Genomic DNA, 27,554 nt, shown 5'->3' with positions numbered 1-27,554 from the left:
TTTTCAAAACATTTGAAAATGTAATATTTTATTTTCTTCTAGAATAAGAGATGACTTTTCAAAGCATTTTCATCAGTTATTAAAATGATCAGTTTAAAATTAAATTAGATAATTAGGGACATTATAGCCAAATAATTTAACATAAGGGGTATTTGTGTTTATGTGTGTGTAGTCATTTTGGTTGGACGAGGTGAAGAGAGCAGAAAATAAAAAAAGACCATACGGTTCTCAAAGACTTGTTTTCTTGTTTTCATCATTCTATATTTGTTGAAAATGTACTCTTTTACACTCTAAGACTTAGTTGATTCTCCAGCTAAAGTTTTTAGATCAGTATTTTTGTTGTTGTTAAATAGAGATGCCTATGCATATGTTAGGACTTCCCAGATGGCACTACTGGTTTAAGAACCCACTTGTCAATGCAGGAGAGACGTAAGAGACACAGGTTTGATCCCTGGGTCGGAAAGATCCCCTGGAGGAGGGCCTGGCAACCTATTCCAGTGTTCTTGCCTGGAGAATCCCATGGACAGAGGAGCCTGGTAGGCTACAGTCTATAGGGTCACAAAAAGTTGGACACTACTGAAGCAACTTAACACTCATATATTTTATATGAGTGTTAACACTTAAATATTTTATATATAACACATATTTTATATAACACTTATATATTTTATATTTATATATAACACATATATTTTATATATAAAATATATATATATATATTTACCACGTACATGTTATAAGATCTAGAATAATATTCACCTAAACTGTACAGATCTTATGCATCTGACATTTCTCAGTTTTAAAGCACCCAAGCTTTCTTACCAACTTTTGTTTTATTTTTAATTCAATCTCTGATTCTTCTCCTCTTGATTAGTCTTTTCTCATCCTTAAGTCACACAAATGCATATTTTATATTTTCTGGCACTTCTGACATTTAAGTTTGTGTTTAATGATTTCTTGCCATGATATTCAATATCTGACAACTTGGAATACCATCATTATCTATTTCTATCTCCAGTTATAATGTTTCTGACAAGAATGAATCATTGCAATGGAGCCTCTTAATAGGGGCATTACTGTGGCAATAGATGTAAATTGAGATTCCAAACAACCCAGAAGAGCAATCAGAAACAGTGATCAATGATGAGACGGACTGCACATATAATTATATACATGTGACTCAGATGAATCACTTGTGCTGAAAAGGACAGAAAAGGCTTAAAGGGGGAGAATTAGAATGATCTTTGTGAGAAATAAAACTCAAATTAGGAGCAGGGAGAGGTGATGCTGTTACAGCAGGTGGGACAGATTGAACAATAATACAATGATAAAACACATTCAAAGAATAAAAGTAATAGTAAACTTTACTCAAAATAACTGTATTGTTTCTGATCCACCCATGGTAAAACATGTTGTTTGATAATTTTTTCCTTTAATTTGGGAACTAATTTGCATTGGATGTAACCTTTTATGTAATATTCCATAAAGTCCCAAATATTTCATTTAAATTTCAGGCTTTTGCACAAAAATCTGAAATATCCCCTGTTAGGTTTCCACAGGGATTATAACCACAGCATTATCTAAAATTGATATGTCTAAAATTTTCCTTAAAATATGCCTGTTTTTTGCTTTTTCCCAACTGAGGTTGCAGTAGCAACATTAACCCATGGATTAAAAATGTGAAAACCCATATTTGTTTTGTAGTTTCTTTCCTTGGTTTTCAAATATAGTCATTAAATTATTTTGTTTTTATCAACCATCTCCCTTGCATATGTCCCCTTCTTTCTATGCTCTTGGCTCTTTCTAAACTTCTTGACATTGCTTATCTGGATGACAATGAGAACCTCTTACCAGATCTAATTGACCTCAAGATATCATTAGAACCAACTCATTTTCTTTTCCACCCAATTGTCAGAGGAATTATTCTAAATTCAAATCTGACTTTATTGCTTCCTTGGCTTTAAATTTCACCATTCATGGATTTAAATTTCACCATTCAGCACTAATCCATGGGGCTGGCCACACCTCTTTTAAAGCTTTGTGCATATTTTTGAAGATTGTTCTCATAATATAGTCTGCAATTTCATATAACTGGAAAACACTGGATTATGAAGTTTTCACTGACTTTACCACCAAGTATATGAAGTGTATACCATTCTTTTTTGTAACTCTCCCAGCATTGCCCCTCTGACCCCCACCTCACCTTTGTCCTTATGGCAGTTATTGCTTTACCAAAATTTAGCAAACTAGTAGCCCCTAGGCAAAATATGGTAGCCATATATATTTCAAAATACTGGGCTATAATTTTAAAATCTTATTGTGAATTATATTAGAACTACTGTATATAATTTCTTAAATGATAATGGTTATTGAAACCAAGGGGCTACTGCCCCTTTAAACAACCTAGTCTAAGGGCTACTTGCCCGCTAGTCCATTTGGCCTCAGTGTATTCAGACATCCCTTTTCTATCACTACACACCCAGTCTTTTAAGTCATTTGGATTTTGGACTCCTGCTGTATCATGGAAAAGCACAGTTCTTATCTTATCCTGCCCAGTATGAGATGGGAAAATTTCCAATGACTTTGTTTTTCAACTTTGTAGCACCTTCAGTGTTTACCATGATGCTCATCTTATTTTGAACGTTCAGTAAGTTAGTTTTGGTACAGTTGAGTGATATACAGAATGAGGTACTACAGAATCTTCCCAAGCTGCCTGAAAGCATGCATTTGTTTCTCAACTTGATCAGATAGATGTCTTGTTTTCATTGTTATTAAATTAACAACCAGCATATCTGTTTTTCTGTTTCTCTCACCTGGCATGTCTTTAATTGAATGTTCCTAGATGGCAGAGTTCATGCATTTTAATGCTCTTTGTCCAAAAATGCACTAGTAAGAATCACTGCTGAATAATACCAATAAGCACATGTAGAAAATATCTCTGCATCCTTTTTTTGCAATAGTAATGAAGTGATTAAATATATAGGTAACAAAATAGCATTATTGACAATAATAAACTTCCTAAAATGCCAATTTGAGGCCTTATCAAGTTGAGAGTCAACTGGAACTATATTAATGTCTGTAATTAGGGTCAATATACACCAAGGAGTCTCTGGGGTCTGCTAGGAAGAATTAATCTCCCAGATGCAACAGATGATAACGTAAATGGCTTATGCTAAGAGGGATTTTTCCTGAGATTTCCATGTCCCTTAGCTAAGCAGCAAGAATGTCTGTCTTATACGTGTATCATCAGCAAGTCTCTTTGCAGCACCACCTGTGCACAGCTCTCTAAATTTAGAGAAGTTTCTATAGCTTGGGCCTCTGAAAAGGTATTTGGAATGTTTCCCAGGTTGTGTGCTGCATAAACTTGGAGGCAGTATAGTGATAATTAATAAAGTGCCAGACTAGATAATTGTAGGAACTGTAAAAGATACTAAAATGTTGTTACCAGGGGCTCAGATGCACCTGTGAACGTGTGAAGTTAATTTGTGTGAGCAACATCATATGAGAGTGGATGGGGACAAGGGAGGTGAGATTTTCTTTAATTCAGACTTCAGACAGTGTGGCTCTCTAAAAAAAGAGAGAGAAAGGAGGAACGAGGGAAAGAAGGAGGAAAGAAGGAAAGAAGGAAAAAAGAGAGAGAGGGAGAGATGGAGGAAGGGAGGAAGGGAAGGAAGGAGGGTGGGAGGAAGGAAAGAAAGAAGGAATGAAAACAAAAAAGAACCTCCTGTTGGTGCAGGGCTTGTGAAAGGAGTTCCCCCTTCATTCTTTCATGATGTATACTTCTCTGTGACCTTGACAAAAGTTTAAGAACTGTTATAATTAAAGTTATCTTATTCCCATTGGACTGGAATGATGGGTATTGCCCTTTTAACCAATTTTTAAATAACAATGAACCTCCTCATCTGTGTAACAATGCACCTCCTAATACTGCATTCCTGTGAGAGAGAGGACCTTGTGTTCTCTATGTGACTCTGAATTTCATACAGGCTAATATCCATGGTTTCTATGTACACTAAGTTAGTGAAAAAATTAGAATGAGGATACCTTCCTTACAGCTTTGTCATGGAAGGAGTGTTGAGAACTACAGAGTTCAAAGCAATTTCAGAGCTTATAATATGATAGATGATAGCTCTACTAATTGTGATGGTATCTCCTCTCTTGTGATTGTAGTTTGTTGTTATTTTCATTATTATTGAAATGGCTTTTTGAAAAAATGAAAAGCATATCTAGCTGAGAAATGAAAAAAACTATGTTATTTCAACAATTCTGTAGGTGTGTGTGTAAGGGGGTGCTTTCCCCTGGCTCAGCAGCTAAAGAATCAGCCTGCAGTGCAGGAGACCAAGGAGATGTGGGCTGGATCCCTGGGTCAGGAAGATACCATGGAGGAGGAAATGGCAACACACTCTAGTATTCTTGCCTGGAGAATCCCATGGACAGAGGAGCCTGGCAGGCTACAGTCCAAAGTGTTGCAGAGTCAGACACCACTGAGTGACTAAGCACAGCACAGACTTACAATTCAATTCTTTCTGATACTAATTACCCAGAGTTAGTGAAAAACCCACAGGTTAAAGACACAGTGACTGCCCCCAATTTGATAATGTGATAGAATGATACAGAAAGAGCTATAGTTATGATCACTGGTTTATTATAAAGAATACAAATGAAAAGCTAGATGAAGAGGTAAATAGGGTAAGTGAAGAAGGGTCCTAAGCACAGACTCTGTCTCAGAGTTGAGATGCATCCTCTTCTGCTACACTGATATGTTTATTATCAAGGAAGCTTCTACAAACCTCATCATTCAGAGGCTTTCACTGGGATTTTGTTAGCTAGGACTGGTTGATTAAATTGCTGGCAATGTGATTAAACTTCATCTCCAGTGCTACCACCCTCCCTGACCTCCAAGTAGGGTTCAAAGTTCTACCCCTCTAATCAGGTGGTTGGTTCTTCTGGTGACCAGCCCCCATCCAGAAGCTATCTAGTCACTCTCCCCTCATGGAGTCATCTCATTCAAATCAGATCAGATCAGTCGCTCAGTCGTGTCCGACTCTTTGCGACCCCATGAATCGCAGCACGCCAGGCCTCCCTGTCCATCACCAACTCCCGGAGTTCACTCAGACTCATGTCCATCTAGTCAGTGATGCCATCCAGCCATCTCATCCTCTGTCGTCCCCTTCTCCTCCTGCCCCCGATCCCTCCCAGCATCAGAGTCTTTTCCAATGAGTCAACTCTTCGCATGAGGTGGCCAAAGTACTGGAGTTTCAGCTTTAGCATCATTCCTTCCAAAGAAATCCCAGGGCTGATCTCCTTTAGAATGAACTGGTTGAATCTCCTTGCAGTCCAAGGGACTCAAGAGTTTTCTCCAACACCACAGTTCAAAAGCATCAATTCTTCAGCACTCAGCCTTCTTCACAGTCCAACTCTCATATCCATACATGACCACTGGAAAAACCATAGCCTTGACTAGACAAACCTTTGTTGGCAAAGTAATGTCTCTGCTTTTGAATATGCTATCTAGGTTGGTCATAAATTTCCTTCCAAGGAGTAAGTGTCTTTTAATTTCATGGCTGCAGTCACCATCTGCAGTGATTTTGGAGCCCAGAAAAATAAAGTCTGACACTGTTTCCTCATCTATTTCCCATAAAGTGATGGGACCGGATGCCATGATCTTCGTTTTCTGAATTTGAGCTTTAAGACAACTTTATCACTCTCCACTTTCACTTTCAACAAGAGGCTTTTTAGTTCCTCTTCACTTTCTGCCATAAGGGTGGTATCATCTGCATATCTGAGGTTATTGATATTTCTCCTGGCAGTCTTGATTCCAGCTTGTGTTTCTTCCAGTCCAGCATTTCTCATGATGTACTCTGCATATAAGTTAAATAAACAGGGTGACAATATACAGCCTTGACATACTCCTTTTCCTATTTGGAACCAGTCTGCTGTTCCATGTCCAGTTCTAACTGTTGCTTCCTGACCTGCATACAAATTTCTCGAGAGGCAGGTCAGGTGGTCTAGTATTCCCATCTCTTTCAGAATTTTCCACAGTTTATTGTGAACCACACAGTCAAAGGCTTTGGCATAGTCAATAAAGCAGAAATAGATGTTTTTCTGGAACTCTCTTGCTTTTTCCATGATCCAGCGGATGTTGGCAATTTGATCTCTGGTTCCTCTGCCTTTTCTAAAACCAGCTTGAACATCAGGAAGTTCACAGTTCACATATTGCTGAAGCTTGGCTTGGAGAATTTTGAGCATTACTTTACTAGCATGTGAGATGAGTGCAGTTGTGCAGTAGTTTGAGCATTCCTTGGCATTGCCTTTCTTTGGGATTGGAATGAAAACTGACCTTTTCCAGTCTTGTGGCCACTGCTGAGTTGTCCAAATTTGCTGGCATATTGAGTGCTGCACTTTCACAGCATCATCTTTCAGAATTTGGAATAGCTTAACTGGAATTCTATCACCTCCACTAGCTTTGTTCGTAGTGATGCTTTCTAAGGCCCACTGGACTTCACATTCCAGGATATATGGCTCTAGGTCAGTGATCACACCATTGTGATTATCTGGGTCGTGAAGATCTTTTTTGTACAGTTCTTCTGTGTATTCTTGCCATCTCTTCTTAATATCTTCTGCTTCTGTTAGGTCCATACCATTTCTGTCCTTTATCGAGCTCATCTTTGCGTGAAATGTTCCTTTGGTATCTCTGATTTTCTTGAAGAGATCTCTAGTCTTTCCCATTCTGTTGTTTTCCTCTATTTCTTTGCATTGATCACTGAAGAATGCTTTCTTATCTCTTCTTGCTATTCTTTGGAACTCTGCATTCAGATGTTTATATCTAGTCATCTCATTAACTTTTATTATATATGGTCAAAGTGGACTAGTTATCAATAACAAAAGACCCTTCTATCACTCAAGAAATTCCAAGGATTTTATTGTTTAAATCATTTTTAAGAGATTTCAATTATTTATTTATCTGGTGGTGCTGCAGGGTATATGGGTTCTTAGTTTTCCAAACAGATCAAACCCATGCCCACTGCAGAGGAAACCTGGAGTATCAACTATCAGACCACCAGGGAAGTCCCCCAAGCATTTTAGAAGCTCTGTGTCAGGAGCCAGGAAAAAAGGCCAACTATATATTTCTATTATACCACAGTTTGCCAAATATTGGTTAGTCTGAGTTTCCTATCCTTTCCAATATGTTGAAAATTTGTAAGTACTAAAACCTTGACTTCATCCTTTTTTTGTTTTTTCTTGGAGAACTGTTGTGGAAACTGCCCTGTATACAATTATTTATACATGTATTTCTCTGCAAAAACCATTAAAAATTAGTTTGCTTAAAATCCATATAGAGTTTATTTTTTTGTTTATATTTTGTAGGCTTTTGATGTGTCAACTCAATTTCCTTGCCTTCTCTAGATTTGAAGTTACATATAAACTCTACTTCAAATAAAACAATTTCCCCACTCTCTATTTATCCTTCACCTTATTTTCAATTCTTTTCGACATCAGATCTATTCAATGGTAAAATTAAGGGCTCAAAATAGAACATGTGTATCATAGTTGTTTATATACCATATAAACACATTTCAAGTTTGTATGAATTTGAAAGTCACTCAGTCGTGTCCGACTCTGCGATCCCATGGACTGTAGCCCACCTGGCTCCTCTGTGCATGGAATTCTCCAGGCAAGAATGCTGAAGTGGGCAGCCATTCCCTTCTCCAAGGGATCTTCCTAATCCAGGGATTGAACCCAGGTCCCCCACATCTAGGAGGACTCTTTACCGTCTAAGCCACCGGGGAAGCTGTATATGCCATATATATATATACATATATATATATATATATATATATATATATATGGTAATCAAGATAATTAAAACATTTGTGTCTAAATCTGCTCCACTCTGGGAGTTTTCTTTAAGGAGATTTTGTCTTTAATATATGTCTTTTCAAAAATATAAATATATAACCAGTGATAAAACTAAAGTGCAAAGACAGAATATCATGACACCACAGAAGGCCACTATTTCTTTTCCTTTTGACTAATCCAGCATGCAAATATAAAAGCATTTTGATTACTTTGAAGAAATTCAATGATGTTTTGCTTTTGTTTCTGTAATGAAAATATTAACTTAGTCTATAATGTTAAAATGTAGGGGACATATAGGGCAAATATTTTTCTTAATGAAATGTCTAATATAGGCTCTTCCAAGTTTTTATGTCCATCTGTGTGCATGACTATTTAGACTTAAAGTGTGAATGAGAGTGCTTATTTTACAGTATTATGAGGATAATGGAGATATTTTTAATATTTACATATCTAAATGCTTATTAACCTTTCTATTATTAAACATTTTAAAATAATTGTTTCTTTTTACTTTCAGGTAACCTTCAAAGCATCAAGACATTCAGTTTCACCAGATTTGAAATATGTTCTTCTGGCATATGATGTCAAACAGGTAAAGGAATGAACTTCTTTGCAAAAATGTTTTATTTGTGGTTCACTCAGGTAACAGTTCATAGTTTTTCATGTCATCTACTCAACTAGAGAAAATTTGGCATATCCAATAGCTACTGGTGATTATTGATGACTAAGATGGCACAAGAGAATTTTGGTGATAGTGTCCTTTCTTTCATACCTAGCTAGTAAATTACCGGAGCAATCTGCTAGGTTCTGGCTAGATACAAGGCCGTCTCTTTTAGTGGGGAGTGTGGCAGAACTCAGGAAATCCAAAAAATGGGAGCTTTTGATATTCCCACATAAGGCTTAATATCTACTTAACTGTCATATGTATATGTGGATTAAGGAATTTCCTAATAGCTGTTCCCTGAGCTGCAGTGTGTATTGTTGGAGGGGACTGGTGAAAACATTGATTCAGTTTATTGTCAATGGATTCTTTGTTGGTGTTTGAGCATAACCCTACAGTTGCAGAAAATTCTGAAAGTGGGATAAGGCAAAGAATCAATTCTGAATAAATAAAATGTTCTAACTGCAATTAGCATTTCATTATCCCATGTCAGCTCTATAGCACAATTAGAGTAATATGCATGGTTGTGGAGTATCTTATACTTAGATATAATTCGCATTGTTAAAAAGCAAAGTAAATGTTGAGAAGGCCGTTCAGCAGATTGGATTCTTTAGAGAATAAATGATTGGAAATTATTCAAGGAAGTTTTGTGTGGTTTAAGGCAGATAATAAAAATTTATAGACTTAAAGCAGAAAGCTTCATATAATGCATTGAAAGCCTTTGAGCACATGACAGTTTACAGTTCAAAGAACCCTCTCCTTGATGGTTTTAGTCTTTTGAAATATACATATGCTATACTTTTAGACAAGTTTATGTTTCTTATTTAAAAAAAGTAATTTATACTTCAAAAGGCAAGGAGATTGTAATCAGACATTTTTTTTATGTTATAAAATTTGACCCTTTTCCTTCACCTTTGTTCTGTGTTCTATTCATTGAAATTTTGAAAACCATTGAGGAAAAATGCTCGTTTCAGAAGCAAAAATAATACAATGTCCCCAAGTTTTTGAAATAATATTTATCTAAAGAGTTTTAATTAAAATGACTGCTACATAGCTTTCAGTAACTACCATAATTAAAGACATATAGAACTAGCAGAAGGATAAATACACAGATGAATGAAACAGAAAATAGAACTCAAAAACAGACACATCCAAATCTGCCTAACTGACTTTTGACAGAAGTACACAAGCAATTCAGTGACAGAAAGATAGTACTTTCAACAAGTGGTCCTGAAGCAATTGGACATCCATGGGCAAATCAAGCAAGCAAAAGCCCCATAAATACATTGACTTAAGTTTCACATTATGTAAAATCTCAAAATGTATTACGGATTTAAATGTAAAATTTTAATCTATAAAACTTATAGAAAATACATAGCAGAAAATATTTCATATCTATAGCTAGGAGAATTTTCTTAAACTGTATATTAACTGGTCACACTTAGCTACTCTGGAATGTAATATGCAAAATTAGGTTGACTTTGGATACTAGCCAAAATATATCAGAATTATGTGAAAATATACTTAACACCAAAAAGATACCTATAGATCAATCTTAATAACCCCATTTTATATTTTTGCTTAATTTCAGAAAGAATGAAGATATTTTATTGACACAGTCTTTGAAAGTGAGAGGAAGCTCACTTTAATAAGTAAAAAATGATCAAATGAAATTTCATAATCTTCTATACTTCATTCATATATTCTTATTTATTCATCATCTATTAAGTACAAACTCCTGGACTATACATTCTGCAGGGTGTGGCATGTGCACCTATAGGCACACACAAGATTGAAGCTTCTCCTTTAAGAAACACACAGTTACAGGTGATACCACTCAAACACTTATGTCCACATACAGCCTTTGAAGGATGTGTTATAGGCTTGATGATATTAAACAATAGAAAAAATTCCATTCAAGATACTCATGATAGAGAGGGAAGCATGGGTTGGGCTCTCAGAGTCAAATAGGTAAGGATGAATAGAAAAACATTCCAGGTGGGCAGACTACAGGAGGCTTCTTAGAAGCAACATTAAGTCTTTGAGGTATAGCAGTCAATTCAGACTAGCCCAGAGACTGACAATTTAGTGAGGAAAAAGAAATAAACCTGTAAGTTTTTTTGAATCCAAATTAAAGACAATTTAATAGAAACCATGGTGTACCCTGAGATGGCAATTTGGGATCATTGGTTTTAAAGAAATTAAATGCTGTGATTACCTGGTGTATCTGTCAGTGTGTGCACTTACAGATAATGCCCATTAATAGAAAGAGGGAAAAGGTTCATATAAATTCCAACCAACCCAAACACATCCACTCAAATTATTATGGAATGTTTTAATCCCTTTATCTCCCTATATATAAAATAGTAGAGAAACAGAAATTATCATATATAAAACATTGTTTTAGGCAGTTTTGAAACTGTTTTTGAGTGTATCCCCCTTTTCTTGAATTAATATTTTATGGAATCCATTTTTATAAAAGGAGTTTATGAAGGAAAAGATATAACAAAATTTTAACTGAACTGAAATTCATAATAGTTAACAAAATTAACTATATTAAAATGTACAATTCAGGGGTATTTAATACATTCACAATACTGTTTAAACACTCTCTATTTGGTTCCAAAAAATTTTAATCATCCCAAAAGAAAATCTTATTCCCATTAATCAGTAATTCCTCATTCTTCCCTACCCTATGCTCTGATAATCATGAATCTAATTTCTACCTAAGAATTCACTTATTTTGGATATTTTACGTGAATGGAATCATGGAGTATATGACCTTTCATCTTGTTTCTTCCACCTTTTTTTTTTAGGTTTATCTGAATTATAATATATGTTAATACTTCATTCTTTTTTATGGTTGAATACTATTTCATTATATGTATGTACCATGTTTCTTTATCCATTCATCCATGGAAGGTCATTTGGCTTTTTTTCCCTCACCTTTTGACCATTATAAATAGTGCTTCTGTGAACATTTGTGCACAAGAAGTTTTTTGATTACATAGTTTTATCTTTGGCGGTAAATATATTGAGGTGTAGAATCACTGGGTAAAATGATAATTCTGTTTATCTTTTTGAGAAACCACTAAACAGCTTTCTAAAGTTGCTGCACCATTTTACATTCATACTGGCAATGTGTAAAATGTACCCATTTGTCTGAGTCCTCACCAGTTGTTATTTTCCATTCTTCTTATTATAGCCATCCTAATTGGTATATCATTGTGGTTTAGGTGTTAACCTCCATAATCAGACTAATGATGTTAAGTGTATTTTAATATGCTTGTGTGCCTTTTGTGGTTTCTTCTTTGGAGAAATGCTTATTCATATCTGTTACCTTTTTTTTTTCTTATTGTAGTTGAGTTTGAGAGCTATTCAGACATTCTAGATAGCAGACCATTATCAAACATAAGGCTTGCAAATATTTTCTTCTACTCAGTATATTGTCTTTTCACTTTTTTGATAATGTCCTTTGGTGTATACATTTAAAAATTATGATGAAGTATGATTTATCTATTTTTTTATCTTATTACACATGCTTTTTGTTACTATGTCTAAGAATACATTGCCAAATTCAAGGTCATGAAATTTTAACCTTAGGATTTCTTCTGAGAGTTTTATAGTTTCATTCCTTATATTTAAGTGGTTGATATATTTCAAATAATTATTTTTGATTGAAATAGGGGTTCAGATAGAAAATATTTTAAGGGTCTTGTTATATATTGAAAAAATGTTTTCCAAATAGTTGTGTGATTTATACTGCCCTTAGGCAATGCATAATCTGCTATATTACCATCTTTACTAACAAAGAACTTTATCTTAAATATGGACTAATTATTAAATTCATAGATTCTATACAGCCTAACTACTAATTGGATGCATTTACACCCACACATACCCACACACATCACACACACATACCCACACACATCACACCTACATTATACACCATCTGTATTAGTTTTATTTTACTATGCAATAAATTACCTGAAACTTAGTGACTCTGAAAAAAAAAAAACCAAAAAACTTTTTTCACAGTTGTTTTTGTGTATAAGGAACTGGGGATTGGCTTAGGTGGATGGTTCTTGCTTTAATGATGTTGCAATCAGGTATCAGCTGGGGCTGCAATCATCTGATGGCTTGACTGAGGCTGTAAGATACATAGCCAAGGTAGAGCTCGATTAACTAGTGCTTGCTGATGGCATGAGGCCTCAGGTTTCTCCATATGAAACTCGTTTCAGTGCAACTTGTGTGTCCCCATGATGTGGTACTGGGATTGTCCCAGGGTGAGTAAGCAGAAGATAAAGATGGAAATATCTGTTACTTTCACTTTTTTTTTTTTTTTTCTTTTTTGTCACATGAGTCAGGTCTAATTCAGTGCTGGAAAGGACTACCAGATGATGAGGACTTGGGGAGACCAATTTAGAGGACGGCTAACATAGTCCCCAAATATTTCATATTCATCCTACATGAAGGAAAGTTACATGGCTCAAAATAGCCTGGAGTTAAAATTCCCCTCCAGATCCTCCCCACCATTGTATGCAAAACAAAGAACTCTCTCACCCCTAGAAAGAAAATGGACATTTAGATTGATTAAGCCCAGCTCCCAGCCGGTCTCAGCCTGTGGCAGATCTCCAGAATTCCTTGCCCCAGCCATTTAAGAGATAACTACTTCAAACAACCTTGGAGAAGAACAGACCCTCTTAAGACAGTAGATTTCCACATATGTGCCTATATATACTTACTCTTTTCTTGGGTTAGTGCAGCAGCTCACTACTCTGACTGGTGCCCCTTCTCGCCTCATTAAAGGTGATCTGTCCCTGTAAAGTGTTGGTATCGTTCTTTTTCCGAACCTCTCCTTCTCTAACTCCCTTACCCTACACTACACATGAAGTATACTCAAACCCCCAAATTTTATCCATTATGATCTAGTATTTTAGTCAAGCAAATCCATCTGCCTAGGCGTGTTTCTTGTGACTGTAGTCTCTTGAGTATATTTATATAATCATATATTAAAGTAAGTATACTCAATATATATCCATATATTTGTATCCATATAAACACTATAAATATACACATACATTTTAGTATGTATTTAAATAAAAATTTAGCTATTATTCTCAGGGTTTTTTCTTTAGTTTTATTGTGAATAATATTTTATTTACTCCATTTATCTTTTCTAGTCTTAGTATTGTTTAAACATTCGTGTGTATAATTCAATTATTAATTTTATTACCATTTACTTAAATACATCAACAATTTTTTGGCTTTAATTATTTTTCTGACTTAAATAAATCTTGAATTTTGTGATTAAATTTATTTTTCACTTTGTTATGTTGACTTTCTTTGTAGGCTTAGAGAACTGCTCACCAATATGTTAAATATGTAATTATATTTTTTTATTTGTGTACATTTTGTGTGTAAACATTCATTCTGTTTTACTTGTAACTGTTTATGGTGACAAGTGATCAAAAACCTCTCCTTCTAATGATATTAATAATGGAAAGACCTATCTTTCTTATCAGTGAATGTGATCAAAACCAATCTTCCCCAAATGGAAAACTCCACAGAGACATTTTCAATGTATTATGAGAAAACCACCCAACACAATAAACTGTCATGAGTGCCACACACGTCTTCAGTTTTCCCATAACAATACGGAAGAAAGGGAAAATACGAATACTTCTCAGTTAAGTTCAGTCACTCAGTCGTGTCTGACTCTTTGCGACCCCATGGACTGCAGCACACCAGGCTTCCCTGTCCATCACCAACTCCCAGAGCTTACTCAAACTCATGTCCATTGAGTCAGTATTACCATCCAACCATCTCATCCTCTGTTGTCCCCTTCTCTTGCCTTCAATCTTTCCCAGCATCAGGGTCTTTTCCAGTGAGTCAGTTCTTTGCATCATGTGGCCAAATTGTTGGAGTTTCAGCTTCAGCATCAGTCCTTCCAAAGAATATTCAGGATTGATGTTTAGGATAGACTGGTTGGATCTCCTTGCAGTCCAAGGGGCTCTCAAGAGTCTTCTCTAACACCACAGTTCAAAAGCATCGATTCTTTGGTGCTCAGCTTTCTTTATAGTCCAACTCTCACATCCATACATGACTACTGGAAAAACCATAGCTCTGACTAGATGGACCTTTGTTGGTAAAGTAATGTCTTTGATTTTTAATTCTTCTCAAAGTTACTCAAATCTACTATCCTGAAAAATTTCCTGGTGTAGAGAAAAATCTCACATGTTGATAATCCTGCCTCTAGGATTCTGTGAGAGAGTTTCACTGATATACAGGATGTAGCCTTGTTATTTTGGAGTATGGGGGTCTTAATGGGGAGAGCTTATTTAGTTTTCCTTCTCTACTAATGTCCTCAATTGGAGTCAAATGTCAATAATTGAGTGTAGGCCAAATTTAGAAAGTATGTTCTCAGTCAACAACTGAGTTCTTCCGTGTGTCATCTGTTGAAACACTATGTTACTGACTTTGAAATGCTTTATTTAGAGCTTAAGTTGGCATCTAAGCTATGAAGAGTATGATTCTTTCTTAGACTTTTTTTCATGTTAACTTGTACTATTTTAGCAGACAATAATTATCCATAGACACAAAGCATCTATGATTAATAATATAGGGTTATGGACACTTTTTTAAGAATCTGTATCAAGAAGATCATGTAAATGTAAACCAATAATGTTTTAGTCTTTGCAAAGAAGCCAAAATAATATTCATTTTTGTATCAATGTCAATTTTTATTGAACTTGGGCTAAATCTTTTCCCTTGAGATGCTTGACTATTAATTAACTCAAATATGATAATATGAATGCTAGTTCCAGCATTATTGGCATGGCCAAGAAGTTTGTTTGGGTTTTTCCTAACATCTTACGGAAAAACTCGAACAAACTTTTGAGCCAACCCCTTATTTTACTTCCACAATATCAAAAAGGTAATTTCAACAAAGTAAGAAGTTGCTGGATCATCGAAAAAGCAAGAGAGTTCCAGAAAAACATCTATTTCTGCTTTATTGACTATGCCAAAGCCTTTGACTGTGTGGATCACAACAAACTGTGGAAAATTCTTCAAGAGAAGGGAATACCAGACCACCTGACCTGCCTCTTGAGAAACCTGTATGCAGGTCAGGAAGCAACAGTTAGAACTGGACATGGAACAACAGACTGGTTCCAAATAGGAAAAGGAGTATGTCAAGGCTGTATGCTGTCACCCTGCTTATTTAACTTACATGCAGAGTACATCATGAGAAATGCTGGGCTGGAAGAAGCTCAAGGTGGAATCAAGATTGCCAGAAGAAATGTCAATAATCTCAGATATGCAGATGGCACCACCCTTATGGCAGAAAGTGAAGGAAAACTAAAAAGCCTCTTGATGAAATAGAAAGAGGAGAGTGAAAAAGTTGGCTTAAAGCTCAACATTTGGAAAACGAAGATCATGGCATCCGGTCCCATCACTTCATGGGAAATAGATGGGGAAACAGTGGAAACAGTGTCAGACTTTATTTTTTTGGGCTCCGAAATCACTGCAGATGGTGACTGCAGCCATGAAATTAAAAGACGCTTACTCCTTGAAAGGAAAGTTATGACCAACCTAGACAGCATATTGAAAAGCAGAGACATTCCTTTGCCAACAAAGGTCCATGTAGTCAAGGCTCTGGTTTTTCCAGTGGTCATGTATGGATGTGAGAGTTGGACTGTGAAGAAGGCTGAGCGCCAAAGAATTGATGCTTTTGAACTGTGGTGTTGGAGAAGACTCTTGAGAGTCCCTTGGACTACAAGGAGATCCAACCAGTCCATTCTAAAGGAGATCAGCCCTGGGATTTCTTTGGAAGGAATGATGCTAAAGCTGAAACTCCAGTACTTTGGCCACCTCATGCAAAGAGTTGACTCATTGGAAAAGACTCTGATGCTGGGAGGGATTGGGGGCAGGAGGAGAAGGGGACGACAGAGGATGAGATGGCTGGATGGCATCACTGACTCGATGGGCGTGAGTCTGAGTGAACTCCAGGAGTTGGTGATGGACAGGGAGGCCTGGTGTGCTGCAATTCATGGGGTCGCAAAGAGTCGGATACGACTGAGTGACTGAACTGAACTGAAGAAGTCCCTTTTTTTTTTTTTCTGACCAGATGAATGTTTCTCATGGTTTGGGCATGTAACATGGTTCCTAGGTCATTATTCTGCACCATAAAATTGGAGAATGTTCTATTCTCATTGTGGTAATCAGTAGGCACATCAAGATGAATGCTGTTTGGCTGTAAGAATTTTACAGTGTGGTAGAGGCTCTATCGGAGAAGGCAATGGCACCCCACTCCAGTATTCTTACCTGGAAAATCCCATGGATGAACAGCCTGGAAAGCTGCAGTTCACTGGATTGCTGAGGGTCGGACACAACTGAGCGACTCTACTTTCACTTTTCACTTTCATGCATTGGAGAAGGAAATGGCAACCCACTCCAGTGTTCTTGCCTGGAGAATCTCAGGGACGGGGGAGCCTGGGTGGCTGCCGTCTATGGGGTTGCACAGAATCGGACACAACTGGAGTGACTTAGCAGCAGCAGCAGCAGAGGCTCTAAGATACATATTATACCTATTTATGGAAAAATAGGTAGATAAGTGGGGGAAAGAAGATGAGTCTTACTGTAGGGAGGTAGAGACTGATTTTTTGAGAAGATTGCCCTCTGCACAGGCACATTGGGGTGATCTTATGATCCTTTAGAGTGTTAGGGTTATAGTTATTCCCTTTACCCCTTTCCAAAGGAGAAGTCTACTGGTGATGGTAGAGCTTAAGCTTCAGTGTCCCTGCTGGAGTGCTTTAGTGATGGCAGGGAATCTTTCAGATTGTTTGATTTTTCTCTTTCCCAGAAGGCTTGTCACAACTTGCAGGAACAATCGACCCCTGTAGACATCACAGTTAGTGACCCTATTTACATGTAAACGGACTCCAAAGCAAATCAAACTTATAAATCTTTAGGTAATATTCCTGAAATTCTGGAGAAAATGGCATGGAGTCAGATAATCTTTGACATTTTTTCCTTTTTTTTGAAAAAAGAAGATATTAAACTTGCATAATAAAAGGGAAAATAAAGCTAAAATACGTCATCTCATATATCAGATTATTGAGTTTATCTGGTGCTATTTTTGGAATGCAACAGTAGTTGAGATAAATGGTATATTTTCTGTGTTATTAGACCAAAGAAAGAGAACTCACTAAATGCTTTTTTCCTTGGCTCATGGCAATCATTATGAACACTGATTACTCTACAGTAACTCAGCAAGAGTTTTCCTGTCTGGTTTCTCACATCTGTGTCCTTGTCTGAAGGATGGGGTACAGAAGAATAAAGAGCCTGGAGAGAAAGACAAATACTGAAAGACAAATAGAGAAAGACAAATGGTATCACTTAAATGTAGAATTTAAATAATGCTACCTTGTAAAAACAGAATACAATGATATTCACCGGGGAATGGCAGATGGGAGAGCAGGAAAGATGTTATTTTAGGAGATAACCTTACAAGGAGTAGTAAGTAAACCCTAGAGATTATAATGCACATATAGACAGTAATATTATATGATAATTATCAAACTTGCTAAGAGACTAAAACTTAATTATTCCAAGGACTAAAAAGAAAGTGTAATTATGTAATGTGATAGAGGTGCTAATCATTGCTACAGTGGCAGTCATATTACAATATATAAACTAACATGTACTCATTAGACTTACACAATGATATATGGAATATATTTCAATTAAAAGAAATGGGTGAATAATATGCTTACACCATCTCTTGTTGGAAGGAATGTCATAGCCTTAGTAGGTTTTCCTTTAATCACTCTTCTTCCTCATTTTTTCCCCCTATTTTTTTGGGCACACCATGCTGCATGCAGGATCTTAGTTGCCCTGACCAAGGACTGACCTATTCTGTGTGCTGTGAAAGCATGGAGTCTTAACCAATGAACCATTAAGGAAGTCCCTTTTCTTCCTTTGATTTCCTACACTCAAGCTAAACTGATCCTAAAAAATAAATAAAAAAACCTGTCATTCTCTGTTTAAAATCTTCCTGAGGCTTTTGGGATAAAGAAGTCATAACACAATGCACAAGGTCCTGCCTGCTGTTTTAACCTCATTTTCCACAACCTACCCACCCCCTATCCCTTGCTCTCCGCACTTCTGGATTTCCTTTATTTCTTCAAATCACCATGCTCCCTCCCATCTTGGGGCTTTCACTACTCTTCTGCCTAGAACAAGTTCCTGTCCCTTTTCTTCATATTGATAATTTTTACTTATTCTTTAGATACCCATTCAATCATGTGTGCCTTAAACATACAGGCTGTTCCAGACCTTCTCTGACTTGATCAATTCAGTTCAGTTCAATTGCTCAGTCGTGTCTGACTCTTTGCAACTCCATGGACTGCAGCATGCCAGGTTTCGCTGTCCATCACCAACTTCCGGAGCTTACTCAAACTCATGTCCATTGAGTAGGTGATGCCATCAAACCATCTCATCCTCCGTCATCTCCTTCTCCTCCCACCTTCAATCTTTCCCAGGATCAGGATCTTTTCAAATGAGTCAGTTCTTTGCATCAGGTGGCCAAAATGTTGGAGTGTCAGCTTCAGCATCAGTCCTTCCAGTGAATATTCAAGACTGATTTCTGTTAGGATGGACTGGTTGGATCTCTCTGCTGTTCAAGGGACTCTCAAGAGTCTTCAACACCACAGTTCAAAAGCATCAATTCTTTGGTGCTCAGCTTTCTTTATAGTCCAATTCTCACATCCATACATGACTACTGGAAAAACCATAGCTTTGAAGAGATGGACCTTTTTGGCAAAACATGGCTCTGCTTTTTAACATGCTGTCTAGTTTGGTCATAACTTTTCTTCCAAGGAGCAAGTGTCTTTTAATTTAATGGCTGCAGTCACCATCTGCAGTGATTTTGGAGCCCCCCCCCCCAAGATAAATCTATCACTGTTTCCATTGTTTCCCCATCTTTTTGCCATGAAGTGATAGGACCAGATGCCATGATCTTAGTTTTCATGATACTCTTCCTTTCCTTTGTAGAATTTATCACAGTTATAAATGTGTCTAAGGGGTTTCCCAGGTGGCTCAGTGGTAAAGAATCTGCCTTCAATGCAGAAGACTTGGGTTTGATCCCTGGATCAGGAAGATCCCCTGGAGAAGGAAATGGCAACCCGCTCCAGTGTTCTTGCTTGGGAAATCTCATGGACCGGGGAGCCTGGCGGGCTACAGTCTATGGGGTCACAAAGGGTCAGACACGACTGAGCGACTGAGAATCATAATTGTGTCTAACACAAAGCTTGACACACTGTTACTCGAGGAAAAAAAAATAAAGAGTGAATAGAAACATAATTTATGAATTAATAAGCCTGAACCTCAAGTAAACTTTTCCTTAAAGTGCTGGGCAAGGGTCAGTTGCACTTCTCTATGCCTTTATGGCATCTGGTGTATACTCACATCTCAATATTTCTGTCATTGCATTGAACACATCCATTATGTGTATGTGCCCTTGACTAAACTATAAGACCCTTAAAGTCAAGAATTTCACTTCATTCATTTTAATGCCCATAGAGTTTTCTGAAGTGAATGGCACATAGTAAACAGTCAAGTGTTTGTAAAACTAAAACCGTGATTATCAATCTTGGCTACACATCAGAATCACCTGGAGAGTTTTAAACATTATTGATGGTTAAGTTCTATCCTGCAGAACCCTGATTTAATGGTTTTGGCATAAAGCCCAAACATTGGAATTTTGAAACTCTTCAGGAGATTGTCATGTCAGCCAGGCTTACAGACCACTGATTTTAAGTGAACTGGTGTCTTCCACCTATTGAAGACTTTTCAGATTTCAAACAAAGGAAAGGCAAGAAATAAAAATTAAAATACCTGCTTTTTTGTACTGTGCCTACTCAGTGCCAAAGTCTTTGCCTATATATCTTCATTCCTTACCATTTCTCTTTACAATAGTTGCTATTATTTTATTAATGAAAGTACATACAGAAACAAAGGAAATCCCCAAATTTGCATAATATGACTTAAGATTCATTCTTTGTTTTTCTTCCAGGAACAATAGTTCTCAATATATAGTCCCATAATAGCAGCACCAGAACCTCCTGAAAATTATTAGCAATGTAAATTATTGGGCTCTTCCCAGTCCCACTGAAGCAGAAACTGTGGGTATTGGACCCAAGATCTTGCGGTAACAAGCCCTCCAGGTGATTCTGATAAAGCTCAAGATTCAGAGAGAACTGATTCCTTCAAATTCAAGAGCTCTACTTGAGAAAAGACCTAAGTAGCCAGAGCTTAACCATGTATATGGCAGTGATTTAGAGAAAATATCATTTAAGAAAGTTAATTTGCCATTTTCTCTTTTAGTATTTAGTATTTCTAAATAATGTAATCCTGGATTTAATGTTCAGTTGTTCCCTTCTGATGTTGGCCATTGTTCTGGCATCATTTACTCTTCAAGGTTGATGCTTAATGTTTACTCTGCCATATTATAATTAGGTATGGCTTAGTGGGGAATGCATGGAATTTGGAGGAAAATAGGTGAGTTTATATTCAAATTGAAAATAAAAGTATTAGTCCGTCAGTCATGTCCAGCTCTTTGTGACCCCATGGACTATATAGCCCACCAAACTCCTTTGTCCATGGAATTCTCCAGGCAAGAATACTGGAACGGGTTGCCATTTCCTTCTCCAGGGGATCTTCCTGACCCAGGGATCAAACTGGGGTCTCCTGCATTGCAGGCAGATTTTTACCTTCTGAGCCACCAGGTAAGTCCGGATTATTCATACTTATATTTTATGGACATACGGTGAGGATAGTCTAAGTAAGTTTTACAGCTGAGCATATCTCTATGACTATCACCCAGATTAAGAAGCAAAACATTACTGTGTTCCTTTCCAGTCACCACACACCTCCAGTCACAGTTCAAGCTGTTAACAACCTACATTATTTTAGTTCAATTTTATATATATATATTTTTTTTTCATACAGTATATACTGTTTTGCGTATGTCTTCTTTTACTCACCAGTAGGTTTGTGCAATATATCCATATTATTCGATAGTAGAATAGTACCTGGTTTATTTTCCCAACTACATAGCATTCCACTGCATACATCACTGTTTATACATTTGGACTATAAAAAATTTGTATCTGAAACATAGATTTTTGGTGTTGGATTATGTCTCTGAACACTCCCTTTACTATTTATTCCCTGCCTCTTTTTTAGCACCTATTTCAGAAGGGGATTTTAGTAGATGAAACAAACTTTTGTTGAGTACTCGAACAGTGCCTCTTTATGAGAAGTCTGTCAATTTAAACCTGTCAAAATCCTTGTTCCCTAGTCAGTGATATATTTTACTAAGGTGGGAGACTTAGAGGTGTTAACTAACTGACTTAAATAAGGGTCCCTCTTCCCAGGTGCAGAGCTCACATTCAATCCTGTCTTTCTAGCTCCAGAGCCCCTAGTCTTTTGATCATACTGCCACTTTGTGAGAGTTCTTACATATCTCCGTAGGTTTATTCTACAATCTGTCGTAATTATTTATCAATTCATTTGCAATTATATCTGCTGTATTCTAATTAAGTAATTAGAAAACAAATGGAAATTGTATTTCGTATTAATTACTGGCAATACTTGGGTAGAATTTATTATATTTCTCCAGACTTACTGGTTATGCATTTTATTTTTATATTTCCTTCTTAGAAATTGTTTCTCAAAAATAGTCAACTAAATAAATATGGAATGCATTTGGATACCATTAATTTGAAAATATTCCTGAAGAAAAAAAATTAGTGTTATAAAATATAATTCAGTCTAGATTTTATGAAATTTTGATTATCAGAAAATTTATGGTTAAGAATTATCATTTTGTATATGACATGTCCCATATCAAACAAAGTTATTTTTCCCTCTATTCCAAGTGATGCTAAATCATAAATAGTTTTAACCATTTAAATCAGGTTTTCCTTATATATTATTCCAAGACAAGTGAAAGTATTAGTCCATTCATTATTTAACAATTGCAGTAGTAGGAAAGCCAGTAGTATAATGCATATATAAATATATATTTAACTAAAACAATAAATAATGGAAACAAACATTTAAAAATTGTTTAATATAGTTTTCTTACTGTTTGAATTAATCTTGCACATTCAATAGACTAATAAATACCTAAATTAACTATTTCCTTTAATTGCCAACATCCTTATTATGTCTTATGTTTGGGGTCAGAAACTTTAATTACATTTACTTTCATTTAGGCATAATTAGAACTGTCCTTTATACATAATAGGAGATACCTCTTCATGAAAATAAGCTCTTTCTAAAAAGCAAAGCAAAACAACAACAACAAAAAGGAACAAATCTTTCAAACCATGTCTAACAGAAGGAACAAATCAGTTACACATGTGCTACAGAGACTGTTGACATCTGTCGTTCAAAGTCAGTGCTCTGCAGAAGATCAGTCTTGTATTTCTCTAGTGTTATAGGTATTCACTTTAGTTTATGTTTCTACTAGTCTTGTAGACAAGACCTTCTTTATGATAAATATCTATTGTAATTCACTGTACCATGAATTCGGCATGCACTACTCTCTGAAAAGTAACTCTTCTCAAGGGAATTATCTAATTAAATTCTGAGCCTTAATACTTCAGTGCTTTACAATTATAGACACATATTTAAGAAGTTTATGGGAATGAATGATCTGATCATGGAATTATCTAAGCTATTGATATTCATGCACTTGGGGAGCACTAATATTTCAAATAATCCTATTAATAAGAAACACAGGGAAATCACAGCCTAGGAAAGTGACAGTATTCAAATATATGGAACTTGGAATCCCATGTATTTGGATTCTGAGAGCCTCTGCCTTCCAGTGCCTGTAGAAAGTACCTTCTTGGTTCCATTGTTGCTGCTGTTGCTAAACTGGCCTTTCTAATTAACCTCCTCCTTGCTAAAGAGAGATAATAAGGCATGAAAAAACATTAACATCAATTTTTGATTTTTTCCCTTGCTTGAAAAAGAAGAATCCTAAGAGACAAAAAAAAAAAAAAAAAGAAAGGAAGGCAGTGAGAGAGGGAGGGAAGGTTAGAGGTAGGAAGGAAACCTAACTTTCGGAAGATAGCATTTATAAAACCTCATTTTTGTAGTAGCTATAAATGTATTTATCAGTGTATCATTAATTCAACCACATAGCATTTATTTGACTTTGATTTTGAAAATATAGTATAGTATGTGTGTGCTTAGTCATGCCTGACTCTTTGTGACTTTTTAGACTGTATCCCGCCAGGTTCCTCTGTCCATGGGATTTTCCAAGCAAGAATACTGGAATGGATTTCCATTTCCTCATCCAGGGGATCTTTCCCATCCGGGGATCAAAAGCCCTTCGCCAACATCTGCTGCATTGCAGGCAGCTTCTTTGCCACTGAGCCATTGGGGAAGCCCAAAGTGTAATATAGAGAACCTGAAAATACTGAAATACATGAAGATGATTATAATGTGTATTCAGATCAGTTCAGTCACTCAGTCATGTACAACTCAAGGTGACCTCATGGACTGTAGCACACCAGGCTTCCCTGTCCATCACCAACTCCCAGAGTTGACTCAAACTCATGTCCATTGAGTCGGTGATGCCATAAAACCATCTCATCCTCTCTCATCCCCTTCTCCTCCCTCTTTCAACCTTTCCCAGTATCGGGGTCTTTTCAAATGAGTCAGTTCTTTGCATCAGGTGGCCAGAGTATTGGAGTTTCAGCTTCAGCACCAGTCCTTCCAATGAATGTTCAGGACTGATTTCTGTTAGGATGGACTGGTTGGATCTCTTTGCTGTCCAAGGGCCTCTCAAGAGTCTTCTCCAACACCACACACAGTTCAAAAGTATCAATTCTTTGGTGCTTAGCCTTCTTTATAGTCCAACTCTCACATCCATACATGACTACTGGAAAAACAATAGCTTTAACTAGACAGACCTTTGTTGGCAAAGTAATGTCTCTGCTTTTTAATATGCTGTTTAGGTTGGTCATAACTTTTCTTCCAAGGAGAAAATGTCTTTTCATTTCATGGCTGCAGTCACCATCTGCAGTGATTTTGGAGCCCCCCAAAATAAAGTCTGTCACTGTTTCCACTGTTTCCCCATCTATTTGCCATGCAGTGATGGAACCAGATGCCATGATCTTAGTTTTCTGAACGTTGAGTTTTAAGCCAACTTTTCCCCTCTCCTCTTTCATTTTCATCAAGAGGCTCTTTAGTTCTTCTTCACTTTCTGCCATAAGGATTGTGTCATCTGCATATCTGAGGTTATTGATATTTCTCTTGGCTATCTTGATTCCAGCCTGTGCTTCATCCAGTCCAGTATTTCTCATGATGTACTCTGCATATAAGTTAGATAAGCAGGGTGACGATACACAGCCTTGACATACTTTTTCCCCAATTTGGAACCAGTCTGTTGTTCCATGTTCAGTTATAACTGTTGCTTCCTGACCCACACACAGATTTCTCAGGAGGCAGGTCAGGTTGTATGGTATTCCCATCTCTTTAAGAATATTCCACAGTTTGTTGTGATCCACACAGTAAAAGGCTTTGGCATAGTCAATAAAGCAGATATAGATGTTTTCCTGGAACTCTCTTGCTTTTTCCATGATCCAGCGGATATTGGCAATTTTGATCGTGGGGCCTCTGCCTTTTCTAAATCCAGCTTGAACATCTGGAAGTTCATGGTTCATGTACTGTTAAAGCCTGGCTTGGAGAATTTTGAGCATTACTTTACTAGCGTGTGAGATGAGTGCAATTGTGCAGTAGTTTGAGCAGTATTTGGCATTGCCTTTCTTTGGGATTGAATGAAACTGACCTTTTCCGGTTCTGTGGCAACTGCTGAGTTTTCCAAATTTGCAGGCCTACTGAGTGTAGCACTTTCATAGCATCATCTTTTAGGATTTGAAATAGCTCAGCTGGAATTCCATCACCTCAACTAGGTTTGTTCATAGTTATGCTTCCCAAGGCCCACTTGACTTTGTATCCAGGTTGTCTGGCTCTAGGTGAGTGATCATACCATCGTGATTATCTGGGTCATGAAGATCTCTTTTGTATAGTTCTACTGTGTATTCTTGCCACCTCTTCTTAATATCTTCTGCATCTGTTAGGTTTGTTCATAGTGATGCTTCCCAAGGCCCACTTGACTTTGTATCCAGGTTGTCAGGCTCTAGGTGAGTGATCATACCATCATGATTATCTGGGTCATGAAGATCTCTTTTGTATAGTTCTACTGTGTATTCTTGCCACCTCTTCTTAATATCTTCTGCATCTGTTAGGTCCATACCATTTCTGTCCTTTATTGTGCCCATCTGTGCATGAAAATTTCCCTTGGTATCTCTAATTTCCTTAATGATATCTCTAGTCTTTCCTATTCTATTGTTTTCCTCTATTTCTTTGTATTGATCACTGAGGGCGGCTTTGTTTTCTCTCCTTGCTATTCTTTGAAACTCTACATTGAAATCGGTATATCTTTCCTTTTCTCCTTTGCCTTTTTCTTCTCTTCTTTTCATAGCTATTTGTAAGACCTCCTCAGACAACCATTTTCTGTTTTTGCATTTCTTTTTCTTGGGGATAGTCTTGATCCCTGTCTCATGTACAATATAATGCCTGTATTTACCTCTTTTAGAGAAAACCATTATTAATATATTTATTTATTTCAAGTCTTTTTTGTCATGCATAGATCTTTCTTTCATTTAAACACAATTATTAGAATACCTTGAGAGCTACTGTGTAGACAAAGTTTGTCATACTAAGCATCAAGATTTTGTTCAAGTAACCTAAATTGACTAATTGACTCCAAACCTTTGTGATATAAAACAGTTTTATCTTCATGGATTCTGTGTGTTCTGCAAGGGCTCAGCTGTACTGTTTGTTCCCACTTGCCTTCTCATACGTGATTGCTGTAGGTGTTGGTTGGGGCTGCAGTCAAGTGCAGAGCTGACTGGGGATAGAGGATCTGCTTCCAAGGTGGCTTACTCATGTGATTGAAAGTTAATACTGGCTGTTGACTGACAGCCTCAGTATTTTTCTATGTGGACCTCTCCAAAGGGTTACTTGCTATCTTCATGACATAGTAGCTGAATGGGATATCCAAGGGAGCAAGGTGGAGTCTGCAGTGCCTTTTTGGATCTGGTCTTGAACCAAAAAAGCCTTCAATACCACTATGTTCTGTTGGCCACATAGGGTCAGTTGTGATTTCAGGTGGAGGGAGAGTATTCTAGGGCATGAAAATCAGGAGATGAGAATCATTGTGTGTCATAGATTCTAAGATAAAGAAATTAAATTGCATGAAGGTTTTGGACAGTTTATCATGACACCAGTGTAGCATTAATGGAGATAACATGATGAATGCTCGTGAAGTTAGGTGGCTTTGAAACTGCCTAACTACCAAAAGAGTTATGATTAGTTAGTATTATGTGTGAGCATCTCTGTCAATATATCACAGGCCTATGTTATTCTTATTGTCCCTTCCTATTCATTATGATTAAACCAGTTTTAAATAAATAGATAAAAAATGCTGATAAATGTTTAGAATGAAAGTTGATTTAGTGGACTACAAAATCTAGATTACAGATTGTCTTGATGTGAGAATGCTAACCCAAGGCAACACAGTTACATTTATTAATGGTTAGTGTGAATTTAAGCATGTGTTTATTTAAAAATCTGGTTCTTAAAATAAAGGATTTGGGATAGTAACTGGTATCCTAAGTTGGGTACTTTTATTGATCTTAGACTCAGTGTGGACTTTGACTCTCACATGAATTTTAAAAACATCTATATATTTTTTTGTTTGAATTAATAGAATTAAACTGCCTAGAACTGTGCTTTCCTATATTGTAGCCACTGTCCACAGGTGCTAAATGAGCATCTGAAATGCAGTTAGTCTAAGTTCAGGAGTGCTGTAAGCATAAAATATACATTCCAGATTTTGGAGGCTGAGTTAAAAAAATAAGTAAAACATTAATAATATGTCATGTTC

The 27,554-nt window shown here is 36.6% G+C and overlaps 1 protein-coding gene across 4 annotated transcripts in view; it reads left to right on the top strand.

Moving 5' to 3' along the window:
- DPP10 (dipeptidyl peptidase like 10) overlaps nucleotides 1–27,554 on the top strand; it is an 805,225-nt gene that overhangs the window by 431,420 nt on the left and 346,251 nt on the right. For all 4 annotated transcript variants that reach the window (XM_086367433.1, XM_086367444.1, XM_086367459.1 and 1 more), the window contains one exon: nucleotides 8,375–8,449. In XM_086367433.1, coding sequence (XP_086223559.1) covers nucleotides 8,375–8,449 — 75 coding nt within the window. The remainder of the gene's footprint in view (nucleotides 1–8,374; nucleotides 8,450–27,554) is intronic.

This window comes from Bos grunniens, chromosome 2 (assembly GCF_055505025.1).
Source record: "Bos grunniens cultivar Pamir isolate PY7600 chromosome 2, Bosgru_T2T1.0, whole genome shotgun sequence".
NCBI classification, from domain to species: Eukaryota; Metazoa; Chordata; class Mammalia; order Artiodactyla; family Bovidae; genus Bos; species Bos grunniens.
Note: the sequence above shows the minus strand (reverse complement) of the source record. Positions and strands in the feature narration are given on the sequence as shown.